Raw genomic sequence first — 19,940 nt, forward strand, 5'->3', positions numbered from 1 at the left:
AATATTTGTGATTTTTCATGAATTTCAAAAAAACCCTAAAATGGCCAACTTCGGGCCCCTGAAAAAGAGTGATAGATGGTCCCAAAAATTCTAATAAAATTTGGGGACATTTCTGACATCGGGAACAGCAAGTTTTTCATATTTGCAGAAAAAAAAATTTTTTGGCCATTCGATTTCACAGAGAATCGGCCATATATTTTACTATAACATAATTATTTCAATGATTTTTTTTCATGCAGATACCCTATTTCTTGTTCCTTTGAAGGTCTCACCAGATCCAGAACAAGAACAGTCCATGAGATCATGAGTAACAGAGATAGTGTTACTATCTAGAGAGAATAAATCCTAGAATGATTTATCATAATTTACTAAAATAATTGAGTTATAATATTTCCAAAAAATGAATCTACTATAAGTAGGGTAAACCGTCCATTTATTGACTGCATTGTGCAATTTTCCGTTTAAGATGTCCTGTTACTGGTTAGAAATTCACAAAGATTTTTCAATAAATTAGAAAATGATTTTTATAGTGCACCCTAAGGCTCATTGGATCCACTTAAGCATAGTGGGCTTCATTATTAGGTACCAAGAGACCAGAAAAAATTTTCAGGACATTTGGTGACACGCATCTCATGTGGTCTCCTTGTAAGTAGAGTAGGAGTAGTTAAAAATTCGGTACTAATTTGGAAAGCGTGAATTGAGCTTGCTGGGGAGCCGCTCGTATTTATGACTATAGTCATACATGCTGTATTAATACCAACAGCATATGGCATAGGCAACGCATCTACTTCGCTAGACTCCCGCTTACTAATCATCACCGAATTAGATGATTCCTAATTCAGGCGGTCGGTAGGAGAAGAGCAGACAAACACAACACAAGAGAAAGTAGAGAGCATACAGAGACGTTACAACTAGACTGCAGCTTCTACACACGATTTGAATTTGATGCGGCTGCGACCGTTGGCATTTTTTCTTTCTATAATTCATATCGATTTATCTTTTAATATTTTCTATTTATTAGCCTTTTTAAATGAATAAATGCCGAAAATGCCTTTTTATTTTCATTCATAAAAATAATAATACCATAAATGCAAGAGCCAAAATATTTACAGATCGCATCTCTAATAATTGTTCCTTTAATCGTAGAATGAAGTAAATAGAAAATATTAATTTTACAAGATTATAATTAGTTCGGATAAATTCTTTATATTCATTTTGTGAATGTTTACGGTGTCGAACTACTATTATCGTTGACACCATCCACGGCCCAGTTGAAATCAGAAAAACCTTTGGCTTCACAGACTTTGATTTTGCGAGAGTCAAGTTGGCTAATTGATTAATTGCTGATGAGATGCTGGTACGCTTGGAGTTGGATCATAAAAAAATAACGTCAGTGCCGCGATCCTATCGAAAGCTCATACTTTAGATCAAGGGAAGAAGAAAAATACCGTATGAAGTCGGCACGATCAGACGCTCTTAGTGCATCATTATTATTTGTTGATATTTATATATTTCACGTGTGTATGAATAAATTTGGTCTCAAGGAGGTGTCAGAGTTAATAAATACACAATTTGAGATGTATATTCTACTCTTCATTACATTGTGTACTTATCAATAAGAAAATCGAAACTCTTTTCTTCAAATTTATTTATTTGATTGAATTATCAGAAGAATATGAAAAATGTAATGACGACAGACAAAAAAATGCTATAAAATTGCTACTTGTCATCATGAACTTCGACCAGCAGCCGCCAAACAAATGTGATATAAATCCTCGTTCTTCAATTCCTCGGTAATCATGTCACAGCACTCAAGTGGCAGTCGTTTGTGTATCAGCTCCCAGAGAGGATCCAGTGCCCAGCTCCGGAAAAATCCTCTGGATAGTTTCTCGCACAGATTATCAGCATTGAGTTCAATCAGTTCTTTTTGACGATAATACAATTTGGCTTGCCAATTGTCCGAGCACGCGAACTTCCAGTAGTCTTCATATGTAAGTAGTTTGGCCGCTTCTTCGGGTCGCAGTTGTAAAACTTCATCGAGGCACAGACCCGGACTTGTATTTATTTTTTCTTCATCACGATAGCTTTCTACCATCGATATTCCCGGACATATCCGTATCTTTTTTGCAGCCGTTGTGAACTCCTCCTCATCATACCAACATATTTCAAGATCTGACGACTTTTCGAACAATCTATACTTGGCGTAAAATTTCATGATCGTCAAGGCGTCGCTTCGCTTCAGTTGATATCCTCTATTCTCAATTTTTTCGACGACGGCCAACGCGCTAGACGCTAGTCTCAATCTGTCATTAAACACAATTCTATTACTTGATTTATTATATCTTATATATTTTTCGGCGAAGTAACTGTCAGTAGGAAAAACAAAACTAGACAGATCAGCGCCACGTTCAAAGAGAATATCAACGCAATCTGGCCAGAGATTCGCCACGGCCAACTGCAGTGGTGTCCGGCCCAACTTGTCCCTTGCATCGATTTGCACCGACTGATTTACTTCGTCGCAGATCTTGAAAAATTCAAATTATATGAACAATAAAATAGCCGATCGGTTACATTTGTTTTTATCATCCCCCTTCAACATCTACCTATATTAATTATATAACGCGTGTACACCTTCAACTTACTCTGTGGCGCGCCTACAGACGCGTCACGCGTGTGATGAGCTATACCGTCGCGGCAGAGAGCACTCGAAGACACATAACAATGAGCACCACCGAGCGAGAGACAGAAAGCCGCGTTTCTTTTATTTTACTTTACTTTTTTTTCTTCTTCGTGCAGCTACATACGCGCGTGGGAGACAGAGAGGGAGGGAGGGTACGCCACCGCAATTCTTAGAAAGAATGGCTAATTTCATGATGAAACAGAGTAAATTGTAAATAAGTTAATGATGTGTAATTTACAGGTAATTATAAGTAGTTGAATTAAAGGTACTGTAATATTGTTTGTACGATTTTTACAGTATTTAATACTGCTACAGGTCACTTATATTTGAACTTTTAAACTTTAGACTTCAGAGATTAACAAAATATAACATGTATTACCTTTTGATACTGGATGAGTGTTGATCTCATGTATATTGTAAAAGTTAACAACAATTTATTTTTCTACTGAATTTTTAAAAATAAACGTGATTAAAGAATTTACTTTACTTAACATTAAATCCTGCAAATAACGCAAGTTTTCAATTAAATCATTGCTCTACTTAATTAAATTTAAAATTTAAATTTAAAAAGATCTGTTTCTCTTACTTGTAATAGCTCTGAGCTGATCGGTTGCTTGAAATGCTGCCAACAAAGAAGTTGATTAATAGTAATTTGTTGCTTTGGTTTTTTTTTAAGACTGAACTGACAATCTCTAGAATTTTCACTTGTAGATAGAATTTCTTGTTCCTTTGAAGGTATCTCACCAGATCCAGAACAAGAACAGTCCATGAGATCATGAGTAACAGAGATAGTTTTACTATCTAGAGAGAATAAATCCTAGAATAATTTATGATAATTTTGAAAAATGATTGAGTTATATTATTTCCAAAAAATGAATTATAAGTACCTTTAGTTCACTTTTTGACAATTTTAGAGAAGATATATGATTTGCATCGACAACAGCTTCACTTAAACTAGTTTTACTAATTTGTCTTTGGTAAATTTTTTCTTCAATTGTACCAGTAGTTAATAATCTAGAAAATTCATACATTTTTTTATGAAGCAAATATACTTTATGATTGAATATAAGCAAATATATTTTATAATTGAAGAGTGCTCAACTTAAAAACGATTGTTCTTAATTACCTGTAAATATAAACAGATCGCTTTTGCCCATCACGCCATATTCGAGCCATAGCTTGCGCATCATTAGCTGGATTCCAATCGGAATCAAACAAAATTAGTCTGGATGCACCTATCAAATTCAATCCAGTTCCACCAGCCTTGGCACTGAGTAAAAAAATTCCTAAAAAATTTTAATAAATTAGAATAAAATATAATCTTAATTTAGTTTTTTCTTACTTATTGAATTATTATCTTTTGAATTAAACTTTTCCACTAATTTTGTTCTATTTGATGTATTTGTGGATCCATCTAATCTGCAAAATTGCAAACCTTCTGTACAACAAATTTTTTCCAGTAAATCCAAAGTTTGTGTAAAATATGATATCAATACTAGTTTTTCTGATGTTCTTTTTAAGTCTTGAATAATAGCTTGAACTACTTTAAATTTACTTGAATACTGGAAAGATGTGTTGATTGCAGATAAATTCGTTGGGATATTCGGTAATATTTCATTCAGAATATCTGTTTTTTCAGATGTGAAAAGGTATGGATGATTACAAACTTTTTTCAAAGCTGTTATAATAGCTAGTGGCATAACATTTACATCCATGAGGGTTCTATTGAACCAGTAATCAGTAATTAGTTCATACAAGTTATCTTGTTCTTTTGTTAAACGACAAAATATTACAAGTTCATGCTTTTGAGGCAAATACTGATTAATTAAATTATTTGTTCGTCTAAGTATAAAAATTTTTGATCTTTCATGCAATTCTTTTGCTCTACTCTGTCCTAGTTCAATATCTTCTTCATCAGCTGAGGCTCTTTGGGACACAACTATTGGATTTTCATAATAACTTTTATACTCATGAAAACTACCAAGAATACCTGGGCTTACAAAATTAGCTAACGTATAAAACTCTTCTAAATCATTTTGCACTGGAGTACCAGTTAACAATATTCTCTTTTCACAACTCAATTGACTTAGTGACTGAAAAATAAAAATTATAATTTTGAAAAAAAGTTTTTATCAAATTCTGCACTTTTTTTTACTATTTTACCTTTAATGTTTTTACTTCACTATTTTTTAGTCTATGTCCTTCATCACATATTAAGAGATCAAACTTTAAGTCATTAATATCTTCTACATTTCTAATAAACATTTCATAACTTATTATCATAACACAAGCTCTAGGAGTTTTTTTAAAATCTTTAACTTTTTGTTTACCCTCTACAACATAAGGAGAAATTTTCATGCTTCCCAGCCACTTTCTAAACTCTTTATTCCAATTTCCACATAAACTACTGGGGGCTACAATTAGCGCTCTTTTTATGACAGGTTTTCCAGTAGGACCTTTTTTTAAAAGTGTCCATACTAGTGTAATACACTGCAAGGTTTTTCCTAAACCCATTTCATCAGCCAAAATTGCACCTTTATATCTGGGGTCAGCCATTCCCATCACACATTTGTACATAAAAATAATACCTTCACGTTGATGAGGTCTTAGAGCAGAAACTAAACAACCGTCTACAGAAACTTCATGCAGTTTTTGTTCTACATCGTCTATTGAGGATTCAATATTAAATGTTGGATTTGGCATTATAAGTGGTTCAAAATTGAAATGCAAACTACCTAAAAATAAGTTTTTACAGATAATTATTTTAGCTTTGATATACAGAAAGTTAATTATTATTACAAGATTTTAACAAATTTCAACATTTAATTACTCGACTTTACTGGAATGAATCCTTTGGATGTTTTTACTTTCTTGGTGGGAGGTTCCAAAACAATGCTGCTAATATTTCCATCATCAGAAGTTTGAACATTTGCTGTTTCTTGAGAAGAAGCCAATTCCACAATCTAAAAATCAAATAATCAATATTTTTAACCATTATCATATGGTTTAAGACAATTTAATAATTTCTTTACTTCAATTTCTTTGCCGCTCATACAAATTCTGAAACCTTCTTCTATCATTTCTGGTTTAACTGTTGTTTTACCAATAAATTTTCCATTGACGTCCTGAAATAAATTAATTTGATGAAATTTTTTAAAATATAGATTTATTAATATATTTTATGTATAAATTAAAATACTAATGTACCTTTAATGTAGCACTTTTACCACGAACTTCCAAGATTCCATCATCTTCCCATTGTTTGTGTTTTCGAGTTGAAATTTTCCCAATCATCACATTATAAATCCTGAAAAAAGTAAAAAAAAATAAAATCAGTTAAAAAGATTTATCGACTATTGTGAGCTTCTTACCTTGTATCGCTGTTTATACACTTTTGTTGCACTGACTGATTAGTTTGTAATTTATGATTGGATGAATCGGGAGTGAGTTGTTTAGGACTCGTTATTGATTTTTCATTAATATTATCCAATTTCATCTTCTTCGCTTGATGTTTTATAGGCTCCTCTCGGTTGTCTCCTCCTTGATCCTCTTGATTGTCTATTTTAGTCTGACTGTCACTGTCAATGTTTTCATCAATAGTCGGACCATTTTCAAAAGTGGAAAGATTCGGGGTACGAGAGTTTGCATTTTCTTTTTCAGCAAGATCTTCGTGTGTTACTTTCAAATCTGCTGCAGCAAACAACTTCAATACATTTTCTTTTTTGCGCTGGTTGTTGTCATGCTTTGCTTTGTCGTACGGCGAAGACTTTTTGTAATCTAATTCCCGAAACTTAATTCCACCGGAACGATTATTTCGATTCATTATGGCTTCAGCGAAATTTGGAGAAAATTGTTTCTAAACAACACCATCGGCTTTTTGCAGCAGACTTGCACCATGAATCATAATATGAAAAGTTCATCAGTTTAGCGCCAAAACATTGATGCGACACCTACAGGGCATTTGTCAAAATTATTATTTAAATCACAGGGCGGCGACGTAGTGAAATTGTTTCGTACGTCTCTTTACACACGTGTTTATTTATCTAACGTAAATTAATAAAACGAAAAAATAAAATATAAAACATCTATCATATTTTGATGCACAATAATTTAAAATTACCCTGATAATTCGAACATGTATAATTTGATCAGTGATCAATAAAAATATACAAAAATAAACTCTAAGCAAAATATGAGAGACACAACGGTAGGTTGAAGGTTCATTCATTTTTACCTTTGAAGTATATAATTAACAAAGTTTCATGCACGCTCAACTTCATACTGGGATCAATTATTGTTGGACTAGTTGAAAATTCAAAAATTTATGAAATGGTAATTGTGTATTTAACACATAAGATCAGTACAAATTTTTTAAATTATTTGGAATCATCTTACCTCTTCAATGGATTAAATATGTTCCATTTACACCATTTAAGGGTTACTGTGTTACTGTGAGGTGTACTATGAGGGCCTTTATGTGAAGACATTGACATCCAATCACATTACACCCTTTTTTCAACAAAAAAAGTATAATAAACAAATAAATCGATAAATGAATGCATCAATGAAAACATAATGATAAAAAAGATTCTTGACGCAGGTTGCATTGGGTCGTGAAGATAAATTTCTTCAGTACAGCAATTTCCCTTATAAATACTTACTAAAGGACCCCGCGAAATTTCTACTGAAATCCTATCGTACGTTTTTATAAGGGAAATTGCTGTACTAAAGAAATTTATCTTTATGACCCGATGCAACCTGCGTCATCAGCTTAGAAGCGCTGGCGTCGATATTAACCCATTAACGCGCAAAAGTGCAATTTTGTGCATGAATTTTCCGTTGTAAAAAAATTATGGATAAAGTTGAAATATTTTCTTGAAAATCCATACCCAGGGGTTTTTGGGTATGCTCTTTCAGTATCCGGTGTTATTTTTGCGATAAATAAACATTATCATCGTTTATTTTGCCATTAAAAACAAAAAACGTGATTTTTTGACTCACAATTTTTTTTCAAAGTCGATTTTCTACCTTGCCTTGCCTTCGGAGGGTTCCCATAACACCAGAAATCGTGCACTTTTTCTCTGAACCTTCGAAAAATGCGCTGCCGCGATTTTTATCTTGCCCCTATATTTCTAAAATGGCTAATTTATACTGAGTAGCGATATGAAAATTGCCTCATTTTTTATTTGTAAATTATTGACTTTATAAAAGAAAGTCATACAATGAAAAGCGTTCAAATTTGTTCAAAGAATACATGTGATTTTTTTTCAGAATTTTTCAATAATTTTTTTCAGAATTTGTCAGATTTTTTTGGAACATTTTGGATTTTTTCGACAGGCCGGAAAATAGTCGTATTTTGCAAAATTTTCAAAGTGGTCTGAAAAATTCTGAAAAAAAACACACGTATTCTCTAAACGATTTCAAATAAGTTTTCACACTCCAAATTGTACTTTTGAGTTCATATTTAGCGCATGTAAAATAGGTTCTGAGTAAAAAATGAGTGAATTTTTATACCACTGCCCGGTGTAAATTAGCCATTTTAGAAATATAGGGGCAAGATAAAAATCGCGGCAGCGCATTTTTTGAAGGTTCAGAGAAAAAGTGCACGATTTCTGGTGTTATGGGAACCCTCCGAAGGCAAGGCAAGGTAGAAAATCGACTTTGAAAAAAAATTGCGAGTCAAAAAATCACGTTTTTTGTTTTTAATGGCAAAATAAACGATGATAATGTTTATTTATCGCAAAAATAATACCGGATACTGAAAGAGCATACCCAAAAACCCTTGGGTATGGATTTTCAAGAAAATATTTTAACTTTATCCATAATTTTTTTACAACGGAAAATTCATGCACAAAATTGCACTTTTGCGCGTTAATGGGTTAACATGTGCTCTTATGAAAATGATTTCCAATTATACCAGCGGCGCTCACCGAACTAAATTTCTCCTCATAAGAAATAACATGGGAAATGCTTCCAAAGTGGGGGCGCCACGGACGACGCACAGGCCCAATATATTCGTACAGAAAATAATTTTTCCTACGGGTTAACGGATATGCACTATGCACAAAAAACCAGTCGATGAGATCATCGACATGCTCATTGAGAAAGGAGCAAATATCGAAGCACACGATCGATATGGAGAGAGTGCTTTGCACGTGGCTGTGGCACGCTTCGAGACGTTGAACTCGCGCGTTCGCTCTTGAAGCACGGGGCAAACATGAACAGTTTGAACGAAGACACAGTGTTTGCTATGGATTTTGAAAGATTCTAATTGGAAAGTTATCCTTTAATTGTGAACATGATAAAAGTTGATGGAACTATTGCAGTCGGCCGGCTTCCGATTGAACTTGATTACCAGACATAGGGATAGGAGTTAGCTATTTCAATACGATTCTTTTAAAAAAAGATGAAGCAAATGCATTGATAAGGCCAGATTTGGAATTGTTCGTAACAGATCTGTTTATGACTGATTACTGTAAATTGAATTTGCCGGATAATTGCCGAAAAAATGAGTTTCAAGGATCTATTGAGTTTATACTTGCGAACAGACGAAGAGAATCTTGTACAACCAGTGCCAAAGCCAAAAAGACCACGTCTCCGTTAAAAGAAACAACAATACAAACGAGCCATCATTTCATAATTATGATTATGATAAAAAAATAATAAAAATTTTAACGAACGATTATTATTCTTCAATATCAATAATTTATTTCGATTCACGTCGATATGGCATCAACTTAATCTTAGAAAATTTCTTTTTTGCCACGATATCATTGGAGTTGAAACAGAATTAAAATGCATTAATTAATTATAGGTTTCAAATAGCAGGACCTTTTTACAGCGCGAAAAAATACTTGCCATATTTAAAAGTTCTCATTTGAGCGCCGAAAAATTTATACGAAACCCAAAAAAATGTACCAACATTATACTACAATGGCCATGAATCGTCGTACTCCAAAATTAATAAAATAGGTAAAATTTTTATCTATTTTGTATGAGTTTTCTTGTTCTTTTCAAAACTTTGCTGCAAAATTATGTTATTTTTATAAGAAAGAAAATGAAGGAAAATTGAAGATTATAAGAAATTACTTTGGCAGAAATCGTGTTTTTTTATTAGAATTAAGCTTTGTTCACTTACAAATATTTCTAAAGTCATTTAGATACAAAGCTATCTCTATCATTCAAAATAACAAATCATTTTGTACTGGAAACAATACTTTAACAATTTTTTTTTCTAACAGTAAATCAATAATCGTTATGCTCATAATCAATTCCAGCGTAAGATTTTATATTTACATTGAAAATATAATGATCGACATGATGGAAGATTCTTACCTAAAACTTTTGGAAAAGAAAATACCAACTTTTTAAAATATATGATACAATTTTTGATATATTACATATTGTATAGCAAGTCAATGAATTTAATTTTCCAATAAGCTGCTTATACATTTAAAATTGTAATAATTTTTTTCTCAAATAACTTTAAGGTTCATTATGTATTTTAAATACATTTAATGTACAAGATATTTATAGAATAAGCACATGCATGCTTTCCATGACCGGTCTAAATAGTTTTAAATATCAGTGGGCAGTTAACTATTTACAATTTTTATTCAAATTTTGCACTTAGTCTATAATTCTTGCCAATGCTGCGTTTTGTATATATTTACATTTGGAGATAGCCAACGTCTCATTGAGCAGATACAAAATTAGATGTTCATTAAATATACTTTTAATTCATTATTTAAACAGCACAAATTTATTACAGTCATAATTATACCTAATGAAAATTACTATATCATTGATTTTTTAAAAATTTAGGGCCTTATCCGTTATCACACCGCACAGTATCACAATTATTACTCCAAAAGATGCAGTTACCGAATCCACTGTAACAAATAAGAAACACTGTTACCAGAAAAACTAGGCTGCATACAGTGCATGGCTTTCGTTCCAGGAAGAACCCAATGAGATATAGAACCATGAACATAACATGTGTCTGCAGTAAAGCAGGATTCACCGGCTTTGGTATGAGAAGCACTGGTATTAACCACTGTACACAGTACATGTTGTAATTTTTTCAATATTGATCAACTATTGTGATTCGACACTGGTAGACTCTCAATTTCCTCTGCTCTGTAAATAAAAGCAAAAAATTACAGTTAGAAAAATTGGAGAATTGTATATCTTTCAAAAAATACATAAAAAACTGTTCAAAGACATTAATTCCTCGTTTTTTTTTCAATGATTATCTTCGAGATTTTAAAAATAACTGGTTTCATTTGAAATACAATGCAGCAATAACTAATTTAATGATTGATTGAAATTCATTTACAATGTAATTGTTATTAAAGAAGCAATTCAGCATGGAAAGAATAACATAAAACGTTAAAAAATCGCCAATACGGTGGCTTATTCTATCGAATGTATTGTAGCTACTCCGTTTAAGTATCGAGAGTATAGGATAACAGACATTACAAACCTCATCTGTAATTTATAACCTTGAAAAAGGAATTGTTTATACGGCCTCAGTCGAAATTTTTCCACCTTCCCGGCGTCGTTATCTCGGCCCAAAATCGAAGTTCGTTCATTGATGATTGTGAGTAGGCGTTTATTTGTTAATTGGCTAGTAGACACAATGTATTAATTAATCGCAGGAGCGATGTCGCGTTACGAGCAGTCGAGTTATATTGCACGGTGGTGTCCACGAGTACGTATATTGTCACAACGACGCCGTTTTTCAGCACGTATACATTGGTGAATTTTCAGTCTTGTGCGAATTTCTTACACGATAGGCCGCTTTTAACTCATTATACGCTCGGATCGTCGTTGTGTGTATACTTGTTTTGGCGATTGCCAATTCTATTGTGTCATGCGTCTTCGATACGTGCATGCATCGAGATTCGAGTTGCATACATGCATACGCGAATCCTCACCTACGCGCATCACCACATGCTAATTCGCAATCAATGCGTTTTAACGTATAATAACGCAAAGGTACGGATAGGCGCGTATACGACGATGCCTCGAGTGCGGGACCGATTCGAAAAATTTTACATTTTTTCACAGATTACGTTTTGCCCGCTTGCGTCCGATTCGTCGTGGCAGACCTAGATACGGCATGCACGAATAGATTTGACCGAAAAATTAGCTATGCCCGCGATGGATTAGCGATATCTACTTGTTTGAGCTGCTGCGCGAAATTGCGCTTGCGTCAACGCGTTATAATACCGGTGAAAAACGAAAATATCCGCTCGTTTGACACGCTGTTCTGACGTTTGGTAGTTGTTCGCTGGGATACAGATGTAAAATAAATGAATTTTGTTGATAACGTAGACGTGCTTAGAATTTAAATAGTATTTTTAAAAAAAGGAGCAATAAGACAATGTGAATTGTTTTAAAAATTATTTTTTATGGTCACAGATCAGGTTTGGGTCTTATTGTCTCACAAAATAACTTTCATCCACTGATAAACATTTAAAACTGTTAGACGCAGAGAAAAGTAAAAGAGTATAAAATGTTACTGAACATTATTCATGTGATATTGCAATTGAATGCATCACTAAATTCACATAAAACAGCTAACAATTTAAAAAATGAACATTCATCTGTCAAAGGACTTATTTCTTGTTTTTGGATTTTTTACTATTGCTGGATGTTGCAGCTGATGATGGCTTGAAAGCTTCCAATTGCTTTTTAAGATCCAAAAGAATATCTACTTGCGGTTGCCACACACTTTTATCTCCTTTGGCCTTTAACTCTCGAACTAGGTTGCCCTTTAAAAAATAATTATAGATTGATGTCATTTCAAATCAATTTCATTTGAAAATTTTATCATATTTATTTTTTTGTACCTGTTTTTGAATGGCAGCTTCCAGAGCAGATACATTTGTATCAGATGCAGGATTTGTTTGAGCCTTGGGTGAACTTGCAACAAGATTAGCTAATTTCTTTTTTAAATCTAAAAGAATATTAACTTCAGGTTGCCATACACTTTTATCACCTTTAGCCTTTAACTCTCGAACTAGGTTGCCCTTTAAAAAAATAATAATGAATTGTTATAATTTAAAAAGGTTTTTCATTTGAAAATTAATCATTTTTATCTTACTGTACCTGTTTTTGAATGGCCGCTTCAAGAGCAGATGCATCAGTATCAGATGCTGCATTTGTTTGAGCTTTGGATGAGCTTGCAAGATTAGCTAATTTTTTTTTTAAATCTAAAAGAATATTAACTTCAGGTTGCCATACACTTTTATCACCTTTAGCCTTCAACTCTCTTACTAGATTACCCTAAAGAAAATTAATTTCATTTTAGAGATTATTTAATTGAAAGGACAATTTTTTTTTCAATTAAGTTATGTTCATATGTGAACTTACTTGTTTTTCAATTGCAGCTTCTAGTGCAACCTTATCTAAAGCAGCATTATCTAAAGCTAGATTATTTTTTTTAATGGTTTCAGAATTTTGTTTTCCAGCATACTTTTGGCGAAGTTCTTCTACTTGTTTATCTTCAATTTTAGCAAATAATGGTTTCGGTTTTCCAAGCTTATGGCCACATGGAATCATCAATGATATTACATTTGGAATGTAACCATAAGTTTGAACTGATAAACCAAGTTGTGATCTTAACTCTCGTGCGGTGTTTGGCATGAATGGGCCAATAAGAGATGCAAGAAGACACGCTATATTGCAGCATAATCCAATTACAGTAGCTCCTTTTTTCCTATAATTAATTATTCACAATAAGATACGATTTTTTTAAATTCAACAGAAAAACTTGTTTTATTACATACTTGTCTTCGTCATTTCCCTTAACTTTTACCCATGGTTGTTGGTACTGCATGTACTGATTACCATGTTTAGAAATCATTAAAACATGTTTTAAAGCATCACGTAATCTAGCTTGTTCAAGTAAATTAACGTAAGATGTCAATTCCCGTTGAGCTAATGCCAAGAAATTTAAATCATCTTCTTTCAAATCAATAGCTGGGACAGTTCCATTAAAAGTTTTGTCTGCAAATGATAGAGCTCTGAAAAATCGTCAATTTTTAATTCATCAATCTAATCAATTATAGAAATTTATTTACTGTTCATGATTTACCTGTTTATAAAGTTTCCTAAATTATTAAGTAATTCACTATTATTTTTTGTAGCTAAATCAATCCAGTTGAAGTTTGAATCCATAGTTTCAGGCCTAATATAGGCAAGGTAGAACCGCCAAACATCAGCTGGAATACCTGTGTCTCTAGCATCCGTGCCAAATACACCTATTCCTCGTGACTTGGAAAATTTAGTATCCTCATAATTAAGATATTCTACAAAATTCGAAAAATAAATATGTTTTTTAAACTTAATAATGAAAAAATCGAATAACTAGGAAAGTTTTTACCTGTGGCCATGATATGTTTCACAAGAGTATGACCTTCATTTGCAGCCATGAGAGTTGCTGGGAACATGATTGCATGGAAAGGAACATTGTCTTTAGCCATAAATTGATATAAATCAACTTTGGAATCTTTCGGTTTCCACCATTTCTCATACTCTTTAGTATATTTTTTAGTAATACTGAGGTATCCAATAGGGGCATCAAACCAAACATAGAATACTTTATTCCGATATCCATCAAGAGGAACTGGAATTCCCCATTTTAAATCTCTTGTAATGCATCTAGGCTTTAAGCCATCTCGCAACCAAGGTTTAGTAACAGCTCGAGCCACTGGTGTCCATCCATCTTCAACTTTATTTGCCCATTCTTTCAAATTATTTTGAATCTAAAAAATGAATTTTTTATTGACAAATTCATGAGCATTATAATTTTTATAAATTTTCAGTTTCTCACTTTAGGTAGATCTAAAAAGAATTGCGTTGATGCCTTGATAATTGGTGTAGTGCTACAAACTTTACACCTTGGATTTATTAATTCAGTTGCATTTACAAGATGCCCACAACCATCACATTGATCTCCTCTGGCATCTTCATATTTGCATCCAGGACAAACTCCTTCAACAAATCTATCTGCCAAAAACCTATCGCACTTCTCACACAAAAGTTGATCAACTGAATTAGATATAACGTAGCCTGTTTCTTTTATTCTCAAAAACATAGCTTGTACTATTCTAAAAGATAGAATTTTATCATAAATTTCAAATATTTAGGAAATTGTAAATGTTCAAGCATTTTTATTTACTCAGTTTGTTCTGGTGTTGTCGTTCTACCGAAATAATCAAAACCAATGCTAAACCATCTGTATATATCATTGTGAATATTGAAATATTTATCGCAGATTTGCTGAGGTGTTAATTTTTCTTCTAAAGCTTTAGCTTCAGTTGCAGTACCATATTCATCAGTTCCACTAAAAAAAAATATGGAAATTATTTCACAGTGCAACTATTATTACTGATTAACGGTTTTAATATTAACATACCTAATGTAGAGGGTATTATAATTTCTTTGCCGACAATACCTAAAATAAAATATTTACAAATTATTGAAGTTCTTCAATAAAATACATGGTATTTTAGATTTAGTATTTTAGATTAACAAGTATTTGAAATTGATATATTACCTAGCAAAAATATCTGCAGAAAGTACACATCCAATAATATTTCCTAAGTGAGGAACATTATTTACATAAGGAAGAGCAGATGTAATTAAAACATTTCTTTCGTCTTTTTTAGGTAATCTATAAAATTAAATTAATTGATTAAAGTTGCTTATAAAAAATAAGAAACAAAAACATTAGTACTTACACCGGATAAGCTGACTCTTTGTAATCTAAGAAAGGTACAGATGTCCAATTATTTTTTACAGAATTTAACTCTTCTTGCGAGACAGCTTTATCTTCTTTTTCTTCATTGCAAGTTACCTAGTATTAAAAAACATAATAAATTAAATCTTTTCCATATCAATATAAGATAAGGAATAATAAATAATGAGTAAAAGCAACATGCACTTTTTTCTTGACAAGATTTTATACTTTTTTATTTGCATTACGTTTGTGTAATGTACGATCTTAGGGATCTGTTAGGTACCTACATCCATCAAATTCTAAACATGTTGTAACTTATTTCCGACCTTCCATGCAAAGGAAACACCTCTAAATAAATAATATATATTTATAACATTTTGTTTTTAATTTTACCTCAGAAATTTTCGATGTTTTACTCTGAGGTTTTTCAGATCCTGAGTATGAGTTGATAGGATACCATGATACTGCATTAACAGCTACTATAGCAGGAAGTCCTCTTTCTATAGTAACTTTCTTTAATGACTGTTGAATAATTGGTAAATTTTCTATTAGAAGCAACCATTTATTGACATTTGGAAATTCTTGGGGTATCACTTCTCCAATTTTTGTAGGAATTAATGTTGACCACAATGTTACCCAAATTGATGAATCCACAACATTAATATCACTTTGTTCCTGTGATAGAATTGTAATGTTGATTAAAATTCCATTAACTTATTATGAAAATATTTATTTCTAATTTAATAAATTTTCATACCTGTATTAAGTACTGGCTATTTTTTAAAGTTGAATCTAATTCTTTCAATAATGACCATACTCTTGGCTTGTGAGATAAATCTATTTTTCCAGTGCCACCATAAGCAGTAATCGCTGGCTATGAATCAGATTTAATTATAATTAATTAATTTATTAACATTAACATTTTATATAAAAAGCAAATGTAACATTATAAATACCAGCAATTGACATGCTTCCCATTCGAGCCATCTGTTAGCAATAACAGAATTATTTGTGCTAAGTGGAGCAAGATATTGTACAGCTGCGCTTAAACTGAATAATTCAATTCCTTGTTCTTCATCTTTTAAAATTGGTAATCGATGAAGAGAACTTTCTGTAAAATAATTTATATTTTTAAAAGAATTCTCTAATATTCAAGAAAAACAGGACAATCTCCATAATATATTCATGAAAGACAGTCACTTGCTACTAGCAAAGTACATTCATTTAGATAAAGAAAAATCTTGAATTATAAATAATATTTTCTAAGTGGAATAGAGCATGTTTGACAATTTGTTGATAAATGCAATATAGCAGCCGCATCATATCGGCGTTTTCACGAAGGTTATGTGTAAAAACTCACGCTTAGATTCGGCTGTGTAATCAATTTTCAACTTTTTGCCAGAAATCGAAGCTGCAATAACTAGCTTCAATGAATTTGGGTTGTTAGGATTCGATAGAACCTTCATTTTGACAGTAATTCTATGACAAATGTCCAATCCTTTTATTTATTGTTGAACACATGGATGATGGACCAGTTTTGTGCGGTTTCGTCAGCATATGCGGCGCTAAATCAGGTCATTTAACTGTCACAACTTTTTGAAGTTGCAGCCAAAGCAACACGAAATTAAATTACAAGGAATTAAAGCTTCAAAATGTATACTTTTTGATTTGAACACATTATTTATTTTGTAGTCAGATGTGATGAACTAAAAATTTATTTATTAAAGTCTGTTTTATCTAAAAAAAATTAGTTAGAATGTATTAAAATACAATATAAAATGTGACAATTATTTTACATTCTTGTATCATTGAATTACCTAGTTTTTGAATGAAACTAAAGAGTAAAATTTTACTTTTGTCTTTGATAGATACCATATGTTTCTTTTAAAAAATCTAAATAATTTTATTGCAGGTATTCAAGGTATTGAAAAATCATGGAATTTCAGAAATATTTATACACTTTTATTTAGTAGAAGTTATTTTTCTTGGCTTTCCAGAAAAAGTAACAAAAAAGTCCAAAATTTGAAAAATTTCAACATTAAATTTTAACATTAAAATTTAGTTGATATTGCAAAGTTCATTTTTATTATATGTATGTTTCATTAGATAATATTTCAAGCAATACAGTTCAGAAATATTCTTACTATAATTATATTACATCTTTGACTTTAACTATACAATAAATTTATCAAAATTGCAAACATTTTTACATGATTGATATTACAATAATGTTACAAAAGATTACTGTCTTTTATTTAAACATCCGCTTGTATAAATCTTTTTCTGATGATTTATAAGATTTTATCAAGATTTTAGCTTTCTCTACTTCTTTTAAAACATGTTCATCCAAACTGTTTATCTCATTAGCTTTCTGAAAGTCTTCCAATCCTTTTTCATATTCACCCAATCCAACATACGCTTGTCCTCTTCGTAAAAATCCTTTATAGTTATTAGGATCCAACATTATAACATCAGTACTTAATTTATGTGCTTCTTTATATTGTTTTTGGTAAAGTTTTACAGTAGCTAAATTCAATAGCAAAATACATTTTAATTCTTTTATTTCCTCATTATTTTCATTTTCCACAAACTCTTCCATATTAATCATATATTCGTAATACCTAAGTGCTTTTTTGTACTTTTTTTCTGCTTTTACATATTTCATCTTTACAAAGAAAGCATTGCCAAAACCCTTAATTTCTTTAATAATATTTAGAATTTTTTCGAATTCAAGTTTGTTTGAATTAACAATATTCCAATCTTCTGGATAAGTTACATATTTATCTACACCATCATTATCATCTAAACCCCAATTTTCACCAGCACCTAATTCACCACAGTCTACTATTACAATTTTATCCATTGGCTTGTCATCACATACGTTTGTAGATTCTCCAATATCCTTCAATACTTTTAAACCTGCACGCACTACACCAAAGATGACATTGTTTCCATCTAACTGAGGACAAGAATTTAATGTTATAACAAATTGTGAATTGTTGGAATTTGGTACACCACGATTAACCATGCTAATAAATCCCTCTGTATCATGCATCGTTTTGAGATCTTCATCTTCAAAGTCACTTCCATAAATACTTTCACCGCTGTTTCCATTAAAATCAATTATATCTCCTCCGATCAACATAAGCTGAGGTATATATTTATGAATTCGTGATCCCTTATAATGCAAAGGTTTTCCTTTGGTTCCAATTCCCTTTTCACCGGTGCATAGCGCTCTGAAATTTTCTGAGGCTAAAGGGCATTTATCCTTAAATAATGAAATAACCACTCTTCCTATTTTCTCATCATTTACAGCAAAGTCAAGAAAAACAAGTGGGTCCGTACAAGTCACCATTCTGAAAAAATGACAATAACAATCTTCAACTAGGTTTTAGAAATTAATTTAAGACTAATCAATTTATATCACTGTACCTGAACAAGTAGGTTTTGTTTTTTGTTTCTAAATCAATAAAACAATCAATAATAATCCGTTTTTCAAGACTTTTCCTTGAAGAAATAACAAGAGTCTCTCAGCTTTCTTTTCTTTCTCACGCAGCAGTAGGAGCTCGACTGGATGCCAAAGTCAACCGAGTCGTGGATAGAGCACTTGTTACAAGGCCTCTCATTAAATAAGAGAAAAGCAACTGTATCATTGAAATTTTGGAAGTTTGCAGTTTGACGGGGCCGCGTCCCCTCTCTCATGCCTCCCTCTATTTTCGATGCTTCCAGCGAGTTCTTACGAAACGGACGATGAAATTCGATCAACATTTAGGGCCCCGACTCGCTCTAGCGGTGATGATCTAACCGAGCATTTATGTAGGCGCTATTTTTTTTCCAGACAAAAAACAGATGTTAACGTTTAAATGCCCGATGTTGTGTCTGTCAATCGAGCAACCGAAAAATCTCGTAGCAATAAATTATATGCGTGCGAGGTGGCGCTGGTGGGTATCTCTTATCTCAAATTAACCACATATCGGCGGCAATTGTCAACGATGACAATTCGTCAAAGTACAGCCCGAATGCCCGGTACAACCGCGTTACATTGCTATAGTTAGAAAAAGTGCATCGAGAAGCGAGGGGCGGGGTCGAGAAATCAGATGTCACCGCGCGCGGCGTATACATTACACGACGATCGTAAAAGCGCAGGATGCGTGCGGTATCGAGTGACAATTATTTTTAGTCAAGAATGTATCTGTTTATCGTTCTACTAATCATGTGTCTCCTATTTTTGGTCCTGTAAAACGGTACATTCGAATTCTAGATTCGAAACCCTATGAAAACAAAAATAAATGATCGACGCATGCATGCTCGAATAAGGAGTCTGTTTTTAAGAATCTCCGCTGACGAGAACGACGCCTACTTTTAGGTTTTAAGCGATTCATAAAAAATGAAATGAAACTTTCCAAATATTTCAAGATAATATTAATAATTCGAAAAATAAGTCATTCAAACATCTCTCAGCGAAGTACTTTACAGACCAAGCCTAACATTAGCAAACCTATACATGAT

The 19,940-nt window shown here is 32.3% G+C and overlaps 4 protein-coding genes across 7 annotated transcripts; all 4 read right to left on the reverse strand.

Annotated features, from left to right (window-relative positions):
- Nucleotides 1–2,501: 2,501 nt before the first annotated feature.
- On the reverse strand, nucleotides 2,502–6,580 carry LOC106649385 (DNA repair and recombination protein RAD54B-like). 4 transcript variants are annotated; one of them, XR_001339299.2, is made up of 11 exons: nucleotides 6,052–6,580; nucleotides 5,888–5,987; nucleotides 5,713–5,805; nucleotides 5,511–5,643; nucleotides 4,844–5,415; nucleotides 4,023–4,773; nucleotides 3,807–3,966; nucleotides 3,568–3,694; nucleotides 3,267–3,497; nucleotides 3,060–3,180; nucleotides 2,502–2,524 (listed from the first exon to the last, which is right to left on the reverse strand). XR_001339299.2 is itself a non-coding variant. In XM_014366759.2 (10 exons), exons 1-10 carry the CDS (start codon nucleotides 6,501–6,503, stop codon nucleotides 3,174–3,176), a joined length of 2,610 nt encoding a protein of 869 aa, XP_014222245.1. In that variant the 5' UTR covers nucleotides 6,504–6,580; the 3' UTR covers nucleotides 2,925–3,173. The 4 variants fall into 4 exon arrangements, 2 of the variants coding, with proteins under 2 accessions (XP_014222245.1, XP_014222244.1); XR_001339298.2 differs by lacking the exon at nucleotides 2,502–2,524 and adding an exon at nucleotides 2,827–2,862; XM_014366759.2 differs by lacking the exon at nucleotides 2,502–2,524 and having other exon boundaries at nucleotides 2,925–3,180; nucleotides 3,267–3,481.
- A 3,189-nt stretch (nucleotides 6,581–9,769) lies between these two features.
- On the reverse strand, nucleotides 9,770–11,814 carry LOC106649437 (bladder cancer-associated protein). Its single transcript, XM_014366851.2, has 2 exons — nucleotides 11,166–11,814; nucleotides 9,770–10,819 (listed from the first exon to the last, which is right to left on the reverse strand). The coding sequence occupies exon 2, from the start codon at nucleotides 10,749–10,751 to the stop codon at nucleotides 10,509–10,511; it is 243 nt and encodes an 80-aa protein (XP_014222337.1). The 5' UTR covers nucleotides 10,752–10,819; nucleotides 11,166–11,814; the 3' UTR covers nucleotides 9,770–10,508.
- A 264-nt stretch (nucleotides 11,815–12,078) lies between these two features.
- On the reverse strand, nucleotides 12,079–16,994 carry LOC106649435 (methionine--tRNA ligase, cytoplasmic). The gene is made up of 16 exons (XM_023462225.1): nucleotides 16,792–16,994; nucleotides 16,388–16,542; nucleotides 16,189–16,305; nucleotides 15,825–16,106; nucleotides 15,433–15,548; nucleotides 15,249–15,365; nucleotides 15,108–15,146; nucleotides 14,871–15,035; nucleotides 14,523–14,799; nucleotides 14,073–14,454; nucleotides 13,785–13,998; nucleotides 13,477–13,713; nucleotides 13,061–13,406; nucleotides 12,797–12,973; nucleotides 12,538–12,717; nucleotides 12,079–12,459 (listed from the first exon to the last, which is right to left on the reverse strand). The coding sequence occupies exons 1-16, from the start codon at nucleotides 16,895–16,897 to the stop codon at nucleotides 12,304–12,306; spliced, it is 3,066 nt and encodes a 1,021-aa protein (XP_023317993.1). The 5' UTR covers nucleotides 16,898–16,994; the 3' UTR covers nucleotides 12,079–12,303.
- Nucleotides 16,995–17,682: 688 nt separating this feature from the next.
- Nucleotides 17,683–19,919, reverse strand: LOC106649436 (peptidyl-prolyl cis-trans isomerase D). The gene is made up of 2 exons (XM_014366850.2): nucleotides 18,864–19,919; nucleotides 17,683–18,787 (listed from the first exon to the last, which is right to left on the reverse strand). Exon 2 carries the CDS (start codon nucleotides 18,784–18,786, stop codon nucleotides 17,683–17,685), a length of 1,104 nt encoding a protein of 367 aa, XP_014222336.1. The 5' UTR covers nucleotide 18,787; nucleotides 18,864–19,919.
- Between the last annotated feature and the right edge of the window lie 21 nt (nucleotides 19,920–19,940).

This window comes from Trichogramma pretiosum, unplaced genomic scaffold (genome assembly GCF_000599845.2).
Source record: "Trichogramma pretiosum strain Unisexual culture from Peru unplaced genomic scaffold, Tpre_2.0 scaffold9, whole genome shotgun sequence".
Taxonomy (NCBI): domain Eukaryota; kingdom Metazoa; phylum Arthropoda; class Insecta; order Hymenoptera; family Trichogrammatidae; genus Trichogramma; species Trichogramma pretiosum.